The sequence below is a fragment of the Grus americana genome, chromosome 20 (assembly GCF_028858705.1).
Source record: "Grus americana isolate bGruAme1 chromosome 20, bGruAme1.mat, whole genome shotgun sequence".
Lineage (NCBI taxonomy): Eukaryota > Metazoa > Chordata > Aves > Gruiformes > Gruidae > Grus > Grus americana.
Window position 1 is genome coordinate 2,637,487 of NC_072871.1, and position 19,056 is coordinate 2,656,542.

A 19,056-nucleotide genomic window follows, 5' to 3' on the forward strand; every position below is an offset into this window, starting at 1 on the left:
GATGGCCTTGTTTAAACGCCTGATAAGTTCAAAGGCTGTCAGGCTTTGTGTTGAAACATATCTGATGGTCAACCCCAAACACAGAAGCTGAGGGCTCTTACAGAAAAAGCCCAAGTGGCATTTCTGAGGCCAACCCCTGGTTTGTGTCATCAATCTGAAGCTTGTCACTATTTCTGTGGGGTAGCTCTCTCCTTGTCCCTGGTTTATAGTGGGCTGCCCAGCTGCACCTCCAGCCTGGGGAGGAAGATTTCAGCTCACTTAGTGAAGAGGTCACCTGGCAGCTTGGACACACTCCACCCTGCATTTGCTGCTGCTGGGAGGTGGCAGAGGACCACTGGGTGGATGGAACCAGCTCAGATGTTCCTTCTGGTTAGTTGTGTCAGGCTGCTCCAGCGTCAGTGGTGCCGTGTTGCTGACTGATTAGTTAAGTCACCCTGAGCTTAATGAAGGAAATGTGGTGGCAGTCTAGTACGGCAGGGAAACCCTTTTTGAGTCAGTTTGCATTCTGACGAGTGCAGAACCTTGGAGGTTGATGTTTTGCCTTCTGCAGACAAGCGGGCGTCTCTGTATGTCTACCTTCCTCCTCTGTCTGGTGGTCTGTGCTGGGAGTCCAATATCGTGCTTCGTTCTTTTCTTTGTAAATCGTCTCCTGTACAGAATATTTTCCTTTGGTGTCTCTCCTCATGCGCCCTTGTTTTCAACAGGGCTTTTGGAGTGCGAGAGCAGCACCCAGCCTGTGCAGCACCCAGCCTGCGCAGCCCTTGCTGAGAGCTTTGGGGCCGGGAGTGCGGGAGGTGACGGTGGAGTTGCAAGCCTTTGCTGCCTGCAGGCGCACGGTTGTCAGCCTGTCGAGGGGTCCCTTTGGGTGCTGCTCAGGCTAGGCCAGGGGAGGATGCTCTTTTGGAGGTGAATAGTAAGGGCCTGATCCTGCAGTGTGCTCAGCACATCTTGAATATTCACCGTTTAACTCGAGAAGCTTGCGCATTGCTGGCTCTTAGCCTTTGTTCACAGGATCTTTGCATCCAGCTCTTGAAGATGGGGAGTGAATGCTGGTTGCCTAAAGCATCCTGTAAAGATGTCCCTGGCTGTGAGAGGCTGGAGACCCCCACTCCAGACCTCTCCCTCTCCTCTGGAGGAAGCACGTGGGTAAGCTATGGTTTCTGTGCGTCTTCCTCTCCAGGGTTCTCTGCAGCAACTGACCTTCATGATGGGAGACCCAACAGCCGCCAGCGAGCACTGCCGGAGCTACAACTCAACGTGCACACGCTCCTTCAACCTCAACCGTTTCGGATCCCCGTGGGAGCTTTCGCCAGCCTGGCCAGAGGTGTGGCTGAGGGCAGCTGACAGATCTGGGGGCTGCTGGCCCAAGCTCCTCTTTGGTGTAACACGATTCAAAGGAAGGGGCCAACCCAGGGTGTTAATTCAGCCTGGAAGTACTTGGGTCTCCAGTTGGAGTTGAGATGCGAGGAGGTGATGGTGGCCAGCACATGGGGTGGTGGTTCTTTCACCACCCAAACCCTCCCTTCAAGTCATAGATGGGTTTGGTGCAAAGGGGGAATGAGTTAAAGGGAGAGTTTCTGAGCCAAAGAAGGCTTGGGTGTGTGTGTATGACTGTAAGCGCTCATGTGTTTAACACAGGAAAGTTTGGAGTAGCTGTTGAGTAATGCTGCAGCTGGAGCTTTGCTTTTGGGAGGGAGAGGGTAAAAGCTGTGCTCGGGAATTGTACATCATTTTGAAATTCTTGCTCGCCCCCAGCAAGATTGCTGCGTTGCACCCTTTGGTGCATCGTCCTTTCAAAGGTGGTCTCCTCTGTTTTGTCAGCATTGCTAGAAAATAGAAGTTTTGTGGATTTTACTTTTATTACAGTGTTCAGCACTGATCATAAGGGATTAACTAGGAGCTGGCTTTGCCAGGGAGTAAATGCGGAGAGGGCTGAGTGTGTACTGTGGAGCAGGTCACGCTGGTTGTCTGCCTGCTCTAAGGGAGACCGCTGTGTCTGAGCTCCCAGCACGTGTAACCCGTGGTCATCCCCTGAGTGCTACCTGGCCTTTCTCATGCTGACAGCCCCTAGGTACTGGCTGTAGCTTCAGGATAAGTTGGACTCACTCTCTAGAGCTCAGAAGTAAGGACAAATCTCTGGTTTAAAAGCTACAAGATGTGTCCTCTGAGCCTGCAAGGTGATGGGCTCCTCTTAACTGCTCTTACTGTGTTGTGCTGTGCTCTGTAGGCCTGGAGCACTCACCAGAACGGCTCCAGCGGCTTACCCAGTGGGGAGAGGGTTTTATTTTAAACATCAGTAAGTTGACTGCAAGTGGGAACCCACGGGATAATTCTGCCCCACATCACGTCAGTTCCCGTCCCTTGCTGGCCCCCTCCGCGGGACTGATTAGCTTCAAAACCAAAAGAAACTGCAAAAACCACCCACAGATTTGATAGGTTTAATCAAAAGCTCTTCCTCCGTGTTGCTATGAACAGACTGGTTCCCAGTGTGCGTTCCCTCAATGCTTCCTGTGCTGTCGAAGGCCACGCGCTCTCCAGTCCTGGAGCCGACAGTAAGCACGTGCTTAAGTCAGCGCAGGTCCTCAGGCAGTGATGTTTCTCCTCTTTCTCTCTCCAACTGTCTAGGTGCCAAAAGAAACCAATGAAATCCAGGACTCGTCTGCTCAGGTATGACTCTCCTGCGTTGCTGCAGGAGGTATGTGCAGGGGACACCCCTCCCCGTGTCCCTCTGGTATGTCTCACCACCATAATGTCTCCGGAGGAAGCGAATTGCTAAAATGAGCAATTGGGTAAAAAGCCGTTGCAGTTTTCCTTACTGCAATCTCTCTCTGTAACGGTTTGAAGGTAACTCGACCTGTCTCAGAGCTGGCAGAGGCCAAGGTGGGTTTAGGTGACCTTCCCGAGGGTTTGCACTGAGCCCAGGAGGGGTGGCTGGATGCAGGTGGTGATGAGATGGGTCAGGCCCTGCGTGCACAGGGGTGCGTTTGGATCTGCCTGCGGCCGCGTTTGCGTGGAGGGAAGGAAATGGTGAGGCTGGCAGGGCGGCAGGTCTCGGCGTGGTACAGGAGAAAGCAGGAGGCTGGATGGCTGCTGCTGCTGCCCAGGCGTGGGACGGGATGTCTGCCTGGGGAGGGCTTGCTGCTGCTCGCCACCGTTGAGGGGGTGGGACAGGCTGAAGCTCTGCAGGGGGAGCAGGCGGTTGGGATTCTGGGGGTCACAAAGCATCGTGTTCCTTGGCGTGGCTCCCCAGGGAGTCTGGCGGCGGGAGAGGGATGGCTGCTGCTGAGTCCCACCGGTGCTCGTGGGGCTGGGGGCTGCCATCGCCTCCTCGGAGCTGGTGTGACCCAGCAGGAGCTCGGAGCGTGTCTCCAGCCCCTCTGCGCGCTGCAGGCGGGGTGAGGGATTGCTCCGAGCGAGGCAGGCTGCAAGTCTTTGTTTCTGCTGTAGCTGGGATTTCTAGCCAAGGTTTGTTGTTTGTTTGAGTTCATGCAAACAGACATCCTGAGGGGGAAACCTGCCAGCAAATGTAAATCGAGATTCATTTGTGTGTGTGTGTTACTGAGCGGTACGGGCTCCTCTCTGTATTCCCCTCGCCCTCCCAGGCGTTGCTGTTAACCGTTTGGGGACGGTATCTGTTCCCACGCCTGGCTTAAAGTGTCCGGCTACGCCTTGCTAACTCCTTTGTGCAAACTCTGCTTCATGTGTGACCAAGTGGCCTTTTGCAGCGGGGTTCATACCGTCCGCTCCGGGGTCTAATCGCGACGCAAGCCCTGCAGCAGCAGGCAGGCTTTACCGGTGAGCGTGCTGCTGGATCGCTGATGTGGCTGCTCATGGGTTGGGTTGTGGTGACGATGAACTGAAATGGCAAAAATCACTCGTCCCGAGCATGTCTGAAAGGTGGTCTCTACCTCCCTGCAATTAGTCCTCGAGTCCCGACGGATCCTGTTGAGGACGTGCTCCCCCATCCGATGCTCGTTTGCCGGCCGGCTTCGCTGGCAGCGGTTCCCCCAGCAACGGGTGTGAATTGGTGAGATGTGGCAGTAACAAGAAAAGTGGTGGAATTCATGGGTCTACAGGGGAAGGCTAATGATATTCTGGATTTGGGACAAGTTTATTTTTCAAGCACTTAATCAGGACCAGAGGCGCCTCGGAATCTTTGACGTTTGGATTTATTAAAAGAAAAAAATGCACTGCTAATGTGTTACAGTTTGAATACGAAGAGCAGATCAGCTCTGCTGCAGGGATGATCCAAAGCTATAGTCTGTAGTTACACTTTCCCTGCCTTTGTTCATTTAGAACTAAATATATTGGTGAATTCCTTAATTGCTAATTAGAGGTAAAAAATTATGGAGGGCTAGGGTGATGGTGGAGGAAGATGTCGGTGGATGAAGGCAATAGATTAGTTGTTTATGGTAGCCTAATGTGTACCTCAATTGCAGTCTACTCCTTTTGTGGGGTTTTTTTTTTTGAGTAGATTGTAATTTATGAGAACTGTTTGAGACATGGATGGCATTGAGCCACTTCTCCTACCTTTTGCCTTCTCTTTGCCTGTCCTAAATGTGAGCAAGAGGGCTGAGCTGATTACTGAACTGAATGGCTTTTGCCAAAGCAATTTAATCTGGGATCCTAAAGCCATTCAATCAAAAGTCAAATAAAGCTTAAATCTCACTGATTTCCAAAGAGATAAAATTTCACGGTTTTAATTATCTGGACAGTTCAACCTACTTCTGAGATTTCTTCTGGATATTAAAATGCCCTGAAATCTCTATGAAAATGCTCAGATTGTTCATGGCATCTCTGTTCACATTTGTTATTGAATCAAACTGGTGTTGCAGTTACTCATTCGGTCTCATTCAGTCCTACAGCTGCTGGTAGCTCCTGAAATAGTAACAGCTCAGGAGTGGTCTGACACGGTCACTGTGTGTTCAAATACAGCGTTTCAGCAGCGGGGACCGCTCGTTCCTCCTCCTTGCCATTCTCTGTGGTCTTCATAAACCCAAGGCAGGTCTCTTATTAGCATCTCAGCACTTCTGCCAGGATTTTAAATTTTCAGCCTGGACTCTGCTGTTAGAACTTGGCGAGAATCTGATGTTGCAGTGTGGCATCTTTCCGGTTAGCCGGACGGCCTGAATCCATGGTGATGGGCTGGGAGGAATGTCCGAGCAGACAGCAGGCTGTCCTTCAACCTCAAAAGGGAAATTGCGGGGTGAGGCTGGTATTACTGGTCGGGCTTTATGGCGTGTGTAAACCAGCAGCCGGGGAGCTCCTTGCGAGTAATTTTTCAGAAACGCTTCCAGGGAGCAGGAGGCCAAACGAAGCAGAAGAGCGTGCTGGGCAAGTGCTTGTCTCTGCTTCTGCTTAAGCATGTGCAAAATCAGGAGGAGATGCTCCTGTGTGGCACGATTCATGACTGTATTTCTGCTGGGTCAGGCAATGCTTGGTGGCAGCAGAGAACATGGAGCAAAACGAGCTTGGACATTATTATGACCTAGATGATGGCAAAAAAAATTTTTTTTTTGTGAGGTTTTGTGTGTTACCAAGTCTGTGTTTTAACTAAGAATTCTTTTTTGTTGAGGTTTTTAAATATCCAGTATACAGAGTAAAAGATCTTACTTTGCAGGGCTTTCTTGCTAGTTTTAGTTTATACCAAGAAACATTCCAGTTGAATAAAGCAAATCACAACGTGGTGCTCTTGATTAAGAGAATTCATTTGCAAAGAAGAGAAAAAAGCTTAGACTTTCTTGTGGCAAAGGAAATGCTGGCTCTACTTAAACTTTAGGAGGAAGGGCCATCTTAAAAATAATTTTTGAAAGCAGTAAATGGAGATTTAGTTGCTAATTTCTAGTTAGCACCTTTGCCTAAAGCTGAAATACTGCCGGGGCATCCTTTCTTTAAAATCAGAGCAGTCTGAAGCTTGTGTAAGTTGGGAGACGTATGTACTCTGGATGTTGGTCTTTAAAATACCTGTCAGTATTTAGATGTCAATGAAAGGCTTGTGCTTGGTCTGTCCCGCCTAAGACAAGCCCTGATGGGGGAACTGCCGCTGGTTCCCTCGACCTCTTGGGTTACCAGCTCCTTGGATAACCTGGGCTAATTCCGAGTATCCCTGTGGGTTTGTAGCGAAGGCTGGTGGGGGAGGCGTGGGTGACAGCCTGAGCCCAGCAGTGTCTCTGCTCCTCTCAGGTGTTATGTGGAGATGGTTGTTCTCGTTTCTGATAGCTCTAATATCTCAGCCACCTGAAGACTTCTGAAACCAGTTTCTCGGGTAGGATAAGGTGTCTCTGAATAACTGACTGCAACTCAAATCACTGTGTGATAAATGTAGTGGTAGGAATATGTTGATCTGAAGCGCAGTGGCTTTATTTAAGAAATAAAGTGCTACTCCATCTAACCAAGCCAGGAGGCGTCTTCTAGTGAGAGTTACAGCTGCTCTTCAACCTTTTATGATCTGACCTTCTGCCTAGGTTCAGTTTTTGCACCCTTGCTGACTTTTATGGCTTGCCATATGCCAGAAGAATTGCAGCACGGGCTTGGCTTGACTGGCAGCTTCTCCGCTCCTGCTCGAGCAACTTGATGGGACATTGCACTTCCACCAGTGTCTCGTGTCCTGCTGCAGGTTCATGGCCATGTGCTGGGGACGGCCACGTCTCCTGCGTGCAATGCCAGCAGGGCTGCTCTCTGCCCCAGGGTCACTTAGAAATGGGGTTTGCTCTTGTTGTGGTTTTACCCCAGCTGGGAGCTGAGCACCACGCAGCCGCTCACTCACGCTCCCCCGGTGGGATGGGGAGAGAATCGGGAGAGTGAAGGTGGGAGAGCTCCTGGCTTGAGATAAAGGCAGTTTAATAGGTAAAGCAAAAGCCGCGCGCACAAGCAAAGCAAAACAAGGAATTCCTTCCCCGCTCCCCACGGCAGGCAGGTGTTCAGCCATCCCCAGGAAAGCGGGGCTCCATCACGTGTAACCGTGACTTGGGAAGACAAACGCCATCACTCTGAACGTTCCGCCCTTCCTCCTCCTTCCCCCAGCTTTATATGCTGAGCATGACGTCATATGGTCTGGAATATCCCTTGGGTCGTTGGGGTCAGCTGTCCTGGCTGTGTCCCCCCTCAAATTCTTGTGCACCCCCAGCCTACTCACTGGTGGGGTGAGGAGCAGAAGAGCCCTTGACTCCGTGTAAGCAGTGCTCAGCAGTAACTACACCATCTCTGTGTGACACAGCATCTCTGCTGCCAGCACTACAGTCCAAAGCACAGCCCCGTAGCGGCTCCGGCGGGGAGCACTAACTCTATCTCAGCTGAAACCGGGACAGCTCTGCTTTTCCTTTGGAAAAGGCTGTTGGAGAAGAGGCACGCGTGCTGTTTGGGAGTGTGACGGGGAGTCCTTCAGAGTCTTCCCAGTCTGAATGTGGCCCCTGGATGTGGAGCGGGCAGGGATGTTCAAGCTTTTGGGTTGCTCTGGTTTGAGTCCCTAGGTAGGATACCAGGGAGCCCTGACCATCCCGTCCCCCTGCGAAAACAGGGCACTGCTGAGGCATCTCATACGGTCCTCCAAAAGGGAATCACTTATCTTCTTTAAGTTTACAACTCGCTTCCCAAATCCAGCCCCCGGGTGCCACCTATGACGCTTGTGAGGAAAAATTGCTGCCCTTGGCTACGCGATGGAGTGACGCGGGGGATCCCTGGGCTGAGCTATTCCAGTTTCGATTAAGCAAACGTCTCCTAGGCGCGAGGTCCTGCACTTCTGCCCCGAAGCAGCCGGAGGACAGAGCGATGCCTCAGCTGAGGGCTGCAGCCCCGTGCAGCGCTCCGAGGAAGCGATGGCCGGTGCCGAGCGGAGGAAGGCTGTGCTGGGCACCGGGAGGGTTTCGCCTCCCTCAGCCTCGTGCTGTGGGGGCTGCAGATCCAGCAGTGTAATGGTATCCGACCTGATCTCCTGCTGACCATAGCCCTAGGATTTCCTGGCAGTTATTCCTCCTTTAAATCACTGCGGTGTGCTTAGCGAGGAGTCCAGCCTTGATTTTTCAACTTTCCCATAACTGAGCCTCTTTTAGGGGCTTGATGCTAGATGTGCTGGAAAAAATAGTTTAAAATTGCCTTTCTCTGATCTCGAGTTTGTAAATCACATTGTACCTTTGTCTGTTGGATAGAAGAGGCTTCTCTTAACAAAAATGTATTTCCCGAGAGAAGACACTAAGCTTTGAAATACATTTTACCTAGCCTGACTTAGCTGAAAACTAGGGCAGCACGTTCCGCTAGTGGTCTGGGCTGCTGTAGGCAGATATGCTCCAAGCTGGGTTTTAACCTGCTCGCCGTCTAGGAAGTCAGTTGAATTTTTAGCTCAGAGTATCAAGTCGTACTAACCAAAAAGCCCTATGGAAGTTTAGCATAGTTACATCGACGCTGTTATCTTTGTCAACAAAACACTCTTAATCTCCTCAGGCAAGAAACCGAGTTAGTTCCACGGCAGCTCTTTTCAAAACCATGGCATTAATTACATTATCTGGTTTCTTTATTAATGAGCCCCATATCAGTTGCTCTGTTATTTAGCTTGGGCTCGGCTTGAGGGAAGAGGTCTGTAATTACTCAAGGCCTCCTGTTTGCCTTTATTTTTTTTTTGGCATATTGGCACAACATAAAGCCTTTTCCCAGTCCCCTGGAGCTTCCCCAGCTTTCTGAGCCAAATTGAAAAATCAGTGCTCGTGTTCGGGAGAGCCTGTTATTTTAACGCTTTTTAGTTTGAATTATCAGGATGGGATTGAGAAACTCCTCCTCCTTGTCACTTCTGGAATGGAAAGTATTTCATTGTCATCTGGTTATGTCATCTGGCTTTTCCCAAACGTGGACAGAAATGTGGCTTTTCTGGCTCCGTCTTCCCACGCCGCTGCTGGCGATGCGGCTGCTTCCACGTGGCGGGGGGCCGCAATAGGGACCCCGGGTCAGAGATTTCTCCCGTCTTTATTTTCCTTGTCCAAGTCGATTTCCTACAAATCGTAGACTCTGCATTGCTTATCACATGCCAGATTCCTTTTTTTCCCCTCTGTTTTAGCACCCTTAATGGCTGCTTTCAGTTTGTGCTCATTCCCCCACTTCCCATATCCAATTTCTGGGGGTTTTAAACCCGCATGCCTCCTGCCTCAGTTCTCATGCTTTTGGACATCTCCTGAGCTGTTTAAAGCAGTTCCCAACTTGCCTTTCTCAGCTGGTTCTTCTCTAAATTTGGCCTATTTAAAGGAGCAAGCGTGTATGTTATTGATTTTGGCTTTCTGTTCTGTTTACGCAGAACCAATATAATTCAGTTGTGATTACTTGTGCCTAAGAGACCAGAAACTTTTAGCTTCGAGACCCGTTTCCCCTGGGCTCACCAGATGAGAGTTTCCAGTGTAGACCTTTCCCATGCTGGACGTTGACGTTGAATTATAAAACGCTCGTCTGCAATGTGTAGGAATTCAAGGCTGCGTTAGTGCAGCTGCCGGGGCTGGATCCCGGATTCCCGCTGGGAATTGGCATCCTATGGCTGGTGCGTGTCCTGCGGATTTGTTCTGCGCTGGCTTCGCCTGGCGAGTACCTGAACGCTTCGGCTCCTGCCGTGCCTCGCAGCTCGCGGGTAATAACATCTGGGGAAGAAGAACGTTTGAACCTGGTGTTTTAGGAAAGTGAGGACAAAGCTCAGGCTGTAAGTCCTGGCTTCCCGCTGGACTCTTCCTCCCCGGTGCCGTCTGCCAGCCCTGCCTAGATGTCTTTTCCACAGGTGACCTAACTTTGACGGAACTGGCTTTTAAATTCGTGGCTTTGCAGAGTTGTTTTCACGAGGCAGGACCTCCAGCATCTCCTTAAGCCAGACCTCCGTCGGTCCCCCTGCCTGTCAAATGATTTCTGGCTAACGATGCCCGTGGGCTTAACGATCCAACCCCTGCGATGCCCCGTGGAGCGGAGAGGTGCTGATATCTGTCATTAATTTTCCTCTTTGAGACATACAGATTGAGGCACCAAGTTCTCTTACGAGCAGCCGTAGCTGAAACTTTTCAATACTGTGGTTTCATTTGCCGCAAAATGTGTTTTAAGGAAATCAGCACTTGGATCAAAACTGGCAAAATTGTTGGTTGGAGGGAGAAATACAGGTCATGTTGGAAAGCTGAAGTACTTTGATTATATTTTTTTTTTCAGCGTTAAAGCTATGTTTGAAAGCTGTTTTTAATAAGAAAACTCCCAAAAGCAACAGAAACATAACATCAAAACCACGCTACTTCACAATTTAATTTTTGAGAGAAGAAAATAAATTCTTATTTTCTTCAAAGAAACGGCTGTGGTTTTTACCCCCTCTGGGGACTGCTGCACAGAGAGCAAACATCCACCTTGCTCTCCTCAAGGGAGCTGCTGTCCCGCGATGACGGTCACCGGGTGGTCACGTATCTCTGCTGACGTTTGTCCCCCTCTTCGGGGCTTGTCTGGGGCGTATCAACGGGGAACGGGGCTGTTGAGGTTCTCTCCAAAGGAGCTCCTCGGACTTTGCGGGAGACCTTGGCACCGGTCACGCCACCGCAGCCAGGCAGGGAGGACCATGGTGATGCTCATGAGCACCCATGTGGGCTCCAAACCTCGAGCAAACTCTCCTTCCGGTTAAGGAGGGGGGGTGGATGGCCGGTGATGTCAGGGCAGGCTTGGTTGCATCAGGGACTCGGTTTTATGGCGCCTTCGAGGAAGTTTTTACAAGCACGTACCAGCATCTTGGGGGAGACCGTTTGAGTATGTCTGCTACCGGCGATGATGGGGTGAAGGGAGGGTGTTTAGAAACCTCACCCCTGGTTTCCTGAGGGGAGCGATGCCCCTGCTGATTTATTTTAATGGATTTGATGGGACCTTTGCAGCCTCTCTGCCTGGACTTCAGGGTACATCCAGGCATCAGGTGGCTTCTCTTTTTTAGCAGTTTAATAGCAGAATTAAAAAAAAAAAAAAACCACCACCACAACAGCAAACCAGAGCCCTGCATAACAGCCCAGTGAGTTTAAGAGCTTTCTTGCTGCAGGCATTCACGTGGAAGCCTGAGCCCAGTCTCCATGGCAGCAGCCAGTGCTGCAGATGAGAAAATATCCTGAAAAACCTGCCAGCACCTCCTGGCCGGTGGGCCCTGGGGACCAGGACAGGCCCCTGCTCACCCTGGAGATGCTCCTTGTGCAGTCAACACCTGGGTGTGGTGCCGTGGTGCTCGTTTCGGAGATGGATGCGTGCGGCTGGCTCTGCATGTGACCTCTTCTGCATGTGAGCAGGGGATGTGGAATCATCCAGCAAGGTTTTTCTCTTGCTGCAGCAGCTCGTGCCTTGAACTTGACCGTCTTTGTCCTTTGTGCAAGTGGTGAGTCCCTGCAGTAGGTAAGCCTGGAGCTGCTCCTGCCCTCTGCACCTTCCCACAGCTCCCTGCGCCAGTGCACGCTTTTGACCTAGTGCCCGAATCCTCCTGTTTATGGCTCCGTTGGGTGCTTTTATTTCCTTGACTTACTGTTAATTATTAGCAAAGGCCTCGGCTAGAAGGAAGCTCCAGGTGAGAGCAGGACCATCCTGCAGCCCCACGTCTCGGTGGGCGCCCACTTGGCTCAGCTGGAGCTGCGCATCCCGCTTGGGGGTTTAGGGTGGGAGATGGTGATGAGGTCCATGGTCTCCAAGATGGAGCTTGGAAGTGAAAGGCCCTTATTTTCCCCCAAAAGCTGTTGGTGCCTTATTGAATGAAAGGAGAAGGTGCCTGTTGTGGAGTTTCCTGCGTGTTTGGGGGCTCGGGTGCCACGGGAGATGGGACCCTGCAGCAGATCCTGGTACCCCGGTCGCAGCAGCCTGCGGCAGGGTTCAGCACTGCTTTTTGTTCTGTCTCAAATGAAATACGTTTCACTTTCAGATTGAAAACCCCTTTCTTCATTTCCTGCATTGCTGCAGGTCTGTTCATGAACAAAAAGTTTGGGTACAAAATAAAAAGCCAAGAAATTTGCTTTGGGGGTGGCTGAAGAGGTCTTCCACACCCCCGCTACAAAACAGGACTGGAAATCACAAACCCCAAAGCTAACCAGGAATGAGTCAAATTTAAAAACTATTTTAATTGGAACTTACGAATAGGCCAAGTCCCTGCCCCCACCAGCTCTCGTTTCTTGTTGGATTTACTGTGTGCCAAACCCCAAACTGAATCATGCAGCTGGGGTTGCAGAGGGTTTCATTACCGAGCGTGGCTGCGGGAGGAGGCTCGTGGAGGAGCATCTAACGCCTGGTCCTTGTCTCCAAACCTCCTCGGTGCCAGGAGGAGGATGGGGAGGTTAATGAACTCCCTCTGCCTCCCCCCGAGATGAGTTTTCAGCCCCTTTCGTATTTCAGATGCTCTTCACTGAGCTTCCAGCTGTTGGAGTTGGAGGTTTACAAATAACGCTAAATTTATCTGCTGGGCAGATGTTGGAGTGTGCGGTGTGGAGCTGCCACCGGTTTTGCCGTGGTTTGCTAACAAATTATGCAGGCTGTGGACTGCATTGTTCAGGGAGGAAAGTGAGCTAGTGGCTGCTAATTGTAGTGCATTAATAGGAGCAATTAGCATCTGAAACTACCCAGAAACTCCTCCTGGACAAGCCACAGGAGCCGGGTGCTGGGAAGGTGGACAGCAGTGGGGTCTATGGCCAAGCATGAGCTTCCTGGGTCTGTTGAGGGGTTTGTGGGTAGAGGCGAGGGCACCTCAACTGCAGAGTCGTCAGGTCTGCCCCGTGCTCTGCGGGTCCCTTCCCGAGGTGGACACGGGTCTCCTTGCTGGGGGTGGGCAAGGAATCGGCCCCGCTGGGCTGAGGAGGGAGAACCAGCTGGCTGCAGGTCCCTTCGGTTCCCCTTTGGCTCCTCTCGCATCCTCTGTGGGAAGGTGACCTTGCAGGGAATGTGGTTGCTCATAATTAACAGCTCAACCGTTTTTAAGATGTACAAATGATGGAGTTGAGTTTTAGCCAGAACACTTTTTCTGCAACTCTCTATTTGATTTCTTGCCCGAAAGGACTTTGTAAAATAAACTAGGGAGGTTTTTTTAATGGTATTAGTAAAAAAAAAAAAAAAAAAAGTGCTGTTGTAGAGTCTGTGTGTTACAGCTCTTTACTGACCACCGCCAGCTCACAGTCATCCTGCTTAAACAGAAACAGGACCACAAACCAAGTTAAAGCTAATGACGGGGGGCTCTCAGCTGGGTTTGAGATCTGGCTTATATGTGCCACTGAAGGAGCATCTGAAGGGTTTCACCCTCATGTAATTGAATCCGTTGATTCTGATATAGTTGGGAAGAGTAATTTAATTCGGGGCAGCGGTGGTCTCTGCGTCGGGTGGGTGATGTGTGGCTACGTGGGGGCTAGCCTGGATGAACAGTGTCTGCTTTTAATAGAAACTAGCATTAATCCCCTGGGGCTCCCTCTCCCTGACGGTCGGTAGTGCTACGTGGCAAGGGAAGAGGAGAGAAATGACTGTGCTGTGTGCGAAGGGGCTACGGAGTGGAGATGGAGGAGAAAGCCCGTTGTAGCAAGGGCAGGTTCCTGCCTCTCCTCGGCTCCAGTTTCACAGCCCCGTTTTGCCTTGGGCCCAGGGGCAAGGAGAGGGAAGGTACGTCCCTGATAACGTGCGCGATGGGAGAGCACCAAAGGATCCTGCCTTGTCCTCCTGAGAGCCTCTACTGCCGTAGGGTGCTGCAAATCTGACCTCGCAGTGGGTAAAGCTGATGCCTGGCAGCTCTGTCCTCACCTTCCCCACATGCTACATGGCTTCAACCTCTGTTCCAGCAACTTTGGGGTTCAAAAAAAAATACCCGAGGGGTTGATGAGCCGATGTCTGTGGTTTCCTTGAGATTTGGATCTTACCTCCATGAGGAAGGCTGTAGGTTTGTGGGCGTGCTGGGGTTAGAGAAGGTGGCTGGCAGGGCTGGTTTGCTCTCTGGGCTGTGCGGATGCTGTCACAGGGGAGGAACGCTCTTCCCCTGGTTCTTTTCTAACAATTGTGAGTGGTTAGGTGGAAAGCTGCTACGTTCTGGATGGAATTTCTGATTAGCTGATGCTGATCTAAAGGCAGCAGGGAAGGGGCTTGTCCTGCCCTGGGTCCTGTTCCCAGCAGTCAGCGCTGTGCTCTGAGCACCGCAGGCTGGGTCAGTGCCGCTCCCCGATCTGCCTGAAAACTACTCTAGCACCAAAAAAAAAAAAAATTCAGTGCAATTCTAACGTGGTGCAGAGTGTGCCCGTACGGTGAGCTTTGCCCAGCTTGCAAATGCTTCTCCATACCGACCGCTGCCAGGAGCTTTCCAGGCTCCCGTATCTCCGAGCAGAGGGCACGGGCTGGCCAGGACGCCCGGGCGAGGGCAGGGACGTGCCAGCTGGCCACACTCGAGAGCTTGCCGTGATGCTCCAGGTCCAGCCTGCCCATGCTGCGGCTGAGCGGCACTGGCTGCTTCCCTGCTCTCGTGATTTGAAGCCTGATTTCCCTCCACCTCGAAGGCAGCAAAACCGCTGTGATTTAATTGGCAGCATGTTTTAATTTGTATCAAACTCCGCAGGCTCGTTTGTTGTAGGTTAGCGTTTCTCTCGGTGCAAACAGCTTCTTTGCAGCCTGTCCCCTTGGGGTGCTGTGCTCCGATGACTTTGTGCAGAGCTTTTGCCGCTGACTTTTCTCAATCCCCTTGAATTTTACCCAGACGCTGGGTGCTGGTTAGGAACCGCAGTCCTTACCTTCCCTTGCTCTTCAGGGCTGCGATGGTAACGAGCTCCAGCTCGCCTGGAGACTGAACCGTGGGCCGGGTAGTGCCCGAGGGAGAATCTGGGAGCATCGACTTGCTAAAGCCGGCTAAGGGGAGCTGGCTGGCGATGAGTTAGGGCTGTCTTTTCCTTTGCTAAATCGCTTCTCCCTTCTCTCCTGTTTTATGTGTTTTACCCTTTGGTTACATCCAGGGTTTGTTCCAGTCTGCAAGGCAGGACCGTGGGTCCTCGTCTGAGGGCTCTGGGGCACGAGGGGCTGGCTGCTCACCTCTGGTCTTTGCTTTCCCACTCGCCATCTCTATTTCCTTTGCTTTTTGTCTTTTCTGTCTCATCCTGAGCTTTCTCAGCCCTTCCTCCTTGGTGCTAGGTTGCCACTTGCCTACTGAACACCTCCTGTAGACACCGTTCTTAAAAAATACAGCTATCGGTGCCATTTGGAGCATAAAAATCCCGGTGATGGAGGAACGCTGGTCCTTTGGTTTGGGACATCGCGCTGGCCAGAGGAGCGGAGTAACACCGACACACCGACATTGCCGTTGCCTCTCCCTTTGGGGGGGTCAAGTCTCTGCCTGCAAATAGGGTGAAGAACTTGTGTTAAGGGCTGAGGAAGTGGGAATATTCCTGTTTTTCCAAAACTCTCTATATGAAGAGACTGTCTCGGCTGAGAAAAAATATTGTCTCTTTGGGTGGTGAGTATTACGGCTTCAAGGGCAGCCGGGGGTGGTTGGCCCCAAGCCCCTCTCAGTTGCAGCTGCAGGGATTAGAGAGCAACAGGGGTCAGGGAACGTGAGAGCTGGACGTGACCCAGGCTGGGTTCCCCTGGTACCTACGCGTCGTCTTAGATACATCCCTCGTGTTTTTACGTACCACAGCACCAGAGGGACTAATGAAAATGGGTGGCTTGTGGGCCTGGCCGTCCTCCTCCTGTGGGCGTGAGGGTGGAGGTGCTCTGTGGAGGCGTCCAGGGGTTGTGTCCGTGGCTGGTATCAGCAGTAGGTTTTGGCACTGCTGATCCTTTAGGAGGATGCTGATTTGCCCTAGTTAGAACTTCTGATGGGGAAAGAGTCTGTAGATTTTGGAAAGGAAAAGAGGTTGTCAAAATACTTCATTTCGATATTTTAAAAAAACCCCATTTTTTCTGATTTGAGATGTGTTTTAGCTTGTAAAATTGCTTGTGCATGAAACCTTGAAATCAAAAGTAAATTGTAACAAATTATATATATCAAAGATAGAGTCCCCCCAAAAAAAAGTTTTCACAGCTGAGAGCAAAGCATTTCAGCTTGATATTTGAAAACTGAAAAATGAAAGTTTTCAGGTTTCCTCCCCACTTGGGATGGGAAGAGTTCAGAAATCTCCAATCCGATGGCACGACATCCAGCAGCAGAGCAAAGGCTTCAGAACCTCCTGCTGCCTTTGGAGCTCCTCTGCTTCCTGAGGCCCTCCAAGAAGTGGGGCTTGGCCGGAGCTGGCTCCCCTGACCCACCAATACCATTGGGTTTTTACCTGCAGAATCACCAGTTCTGGCAGTGAAATTGTTGGGTTTTTCTACTTGCTGTTGATGCAAATCCACCTTGGTGCTCCCAAGCAAGCATGCATCTTGGGTCTGTGGTGCAGAGCAGAATCACAGTCAAGTAATGGGTTCAATCAACAGATGGGAAGGACGATGGGAAGGGTGTTCCATATCTCCTCGTACCTCTCTGCTCCCCTTCTGCAGCCCGGCAAGGCAAGCATGGGCCTGCATCTCCCTCTAGTGACTTCTTGCAGACTATCTCTTCATCAGCTGCATGGCACCAGCCCCAAGGAGCCACCAGCCAGGGCTGAGGTCCCATCCAGCTCTTCTGGGTGCCATGTGCTGGGTTGTCCTTGCCCCATAGAGCTCGGTGGGAGCAAGGAGCAAGCCCTGAGCAGGAGGTGCAGGGCTGATGGAAATGCTGCCAGCTGTTCCAGGAGAGGCAAAGGTCCTTCACGCCCACCAGCCAACCCAACCCTAGGTCTGTGCATGCGTGGCTCAGTGTGCAAGCCCAGTCTGAGGCGCTGACACTGCTGCTGGATGTGAAATTGATGGGCATTTTAAATGCAGGTCACTCTGGAAAGTTAACTCCTTTTTCACATTCAGCGCTTTTGTCTTGAATGTAGATATTTCCATCAAGTTTTTCTCCATCTGTGGGCGGTGCCCGGGCTGCGCTGGTGGTTGTAGGGCTGAAAGAGCCGTTGCGACCTGCGCTGTCCTGCAGGGACCATTTATCGTGGCAGCTGAAGACAGTGCGAGTCCCGTGTGAGGGTCCGTGTCTGCGCTGCCTTCCCGACCCTCGGCCAGCACCACTGCCGCAGCTGCTCGATGTGTGGTGGGGGCTGCGAGCTCCCCTGCGACCTGCCTGCACCATTGCCCCGAGACCACCAGGAGCCTTGAAATATGCAGAAGCAGCAAAATCAAAGGCCAAAGGGGCAGAGCGATCCCCGGAGCAGCCCTATACGCTTGCTTTAATTGCTTCAATAATTACTCTCAAGCTTGGATTTCTGTCACCGGGCTATGGGCTCCTGGTGCCCCTCCAGGACAGGAACTTGTGTGGGGATCGTTGCAGGGGGACTGTGAGAAGGAGGTTCATGTTAGCGGGGCCCACACCGACAACTGGCTCGTGTCCCTCGTGGAGGGCGAGTTTGGTTTTGTAGCTGCTGAACTGACCTGCCCGTTGCTGACGGCTGACCCGGAGCTCGGGGGGTCCTGCCTGGGGCTCGCAAGCCGCCTTGTCCCCCGCAGCAGCGTTCGTGCACGTGGGAAATGAAGCACAAGTGTGTTGAGCAGGGAAGGGGGGGGGAAAAGGTGAGAACTTCAAGTTTCATTTTTTTCCTTCTTCCTTTTCAGGACTCCAGACTCGCCAATTCAGATTTGACGCTGGGGCCACCTTGGACGTGGGAGGATGCCCAGGAGACCCTCAACCTCCAGCCTGATGGGAGCGCCCTGAATTCGCTCTCTGCTACCGAGATGCCGTCGGCTGAGGAGGAGGACAGCCTTTCTATTGAGGATGAAGGCTTTGAGCTGTTGAACTCCACCTATAATAAAATCACCGGCCCCGGCAGGCCAGGGCTTGGTAGGAGCAGCCCGCGGGTCGCTGGCAGCTCCGGTGAGTCCTTAGTCGTAGTTTCCTCCATTTCTCCTGCACACCGTCGCCATGCCTGGGTACTTGATGGTGCTTTTATCCACTCAGGACCCTCCATCAAAACACACAGAGCAACCAAGAAGGAGCGTGCCTCCGACCCCCGGGAGGAGAACGTCACCACGGAGAAGCTGACGGGTGATGCGGGCACCCTGCGGCGGCTCTCACCCGGCAAACCTGGCGATGCCGTCACTGACCTGGACGTGCCTGCCACCTTCGCCAAGGTCTCCCCGTCGGCACGTCAGGCGGCTGCCCCCAAAGGAAACGTGCCCAAAGGTCCCCTGGGGACGGGGCCAGCGGCGGGTGTCCCGGAGCATCCTCCGGTCTCAGCCAGCCCCGCTGTCCCGGGGCTCGGGGACAGCACCGCCCACCCGGGACACCCCATCTCGCCGCTGGCACACGGGCAGCAGGGTCACCTGAAGCCGGGACCACCGGGGCTGCCGGGACCGCCGGGGCTGCCGGTGAGTGGAGGCGATGGCTGAGGAGGGGAGGGATGGGCGGGGGTGCATCTTCCCCTCCGGAGTGGGTGGTGGGCGCAGGCTGCTGAGCTGTGGTGCCAGCACCTTGCTGGGGAAACTGGGCAGGGGAACGTGCTCCGTGCGGGCAGCGTGGGGCTGTGCACCAGCCTGGCCCTGCGAGAAGGTTTTTTTGATGTCCCTGAAGAAACTTCACTGGCAACTGGAGAGGCAACTGATGATTCCCTTACCCCCCCTGCCCTGGAGATGGTCTCAAGTCATTTAACCACGTTGTTGGTTCCCATTTCACCCTGGTCCTGCCCAGAGGCAGGCTGAGGGGCTCAGAGCGGGGCCAAGCCATCTCCTCCAGCCCTTGTCCCCGCAGCAAACCCCAGGTGTCAGCCCGCGGCCCCGCTGGCATCGCTGTCCTTTGCTTCTCTACTGCTGCGACACCCCAAAGTTTGTGGTGGTTCAAAGCAAAGCATTGAATTTGTCTTGAAATAAGTTTTGATTATTTTTGAGATTATTCATCCATTATAGTGGATGAAAAAAGGGAAATTAAAAACCAATAAACTTGGCATAGATAAATCTTTAAAGAGGTCATCAGCCTTCATTGAGAAGTAGCTGAAAAAAGTTTTTACGTATTTTCCCATGTTTATTTCTTCTGCCGAAATGATTTCCCTAATTTGGTTAAATTTTCTTAACAATTCC

At 52.1% G+C, this 19,056-nt stretch overlaps 1 protein-coding gene across 5 annotated transcripts in view; it reads left to right on the plus strand.

Moving 5' to 3' along the window:
* Window positions 1–19,056, plus strand: part of COL27A1 (collagen type XXVII alpha 1 chain) — a 95,464-nt gene that overhangs the window by 37,958 nt on the left and 38,450 nt on the right. For 3 of the 5 annotated variants that reach the window (XM_054849224.1, XM_054849226.1, XM_054849228.1), the window contains exons 5-8: window positions 1,181–1,324; window positions 2,626–2,667; window positions 17,599–17,857; window positions 17,942–18,351. In XM_054849224.1, coding sequence (XP_054705199.1) covers window positions 1,181–1,324; window positions 2,626–2,667; window positions 17,599–17,857; window positions 17,942–18,351 — 855 coding nt within the window. Of the gene's footprint in view, window positions 1–1,180; window positions 1,325–2,625; window positions 2,668–11,141; window positions 11,348–17,598; window positions 17,858–17,941; window positions 18,352–19,056 lie in introns of those variants that run through there. The other 2 variants (XM_054849225.1, XM_054849227.1) reach the window with 2 other exon arrangements.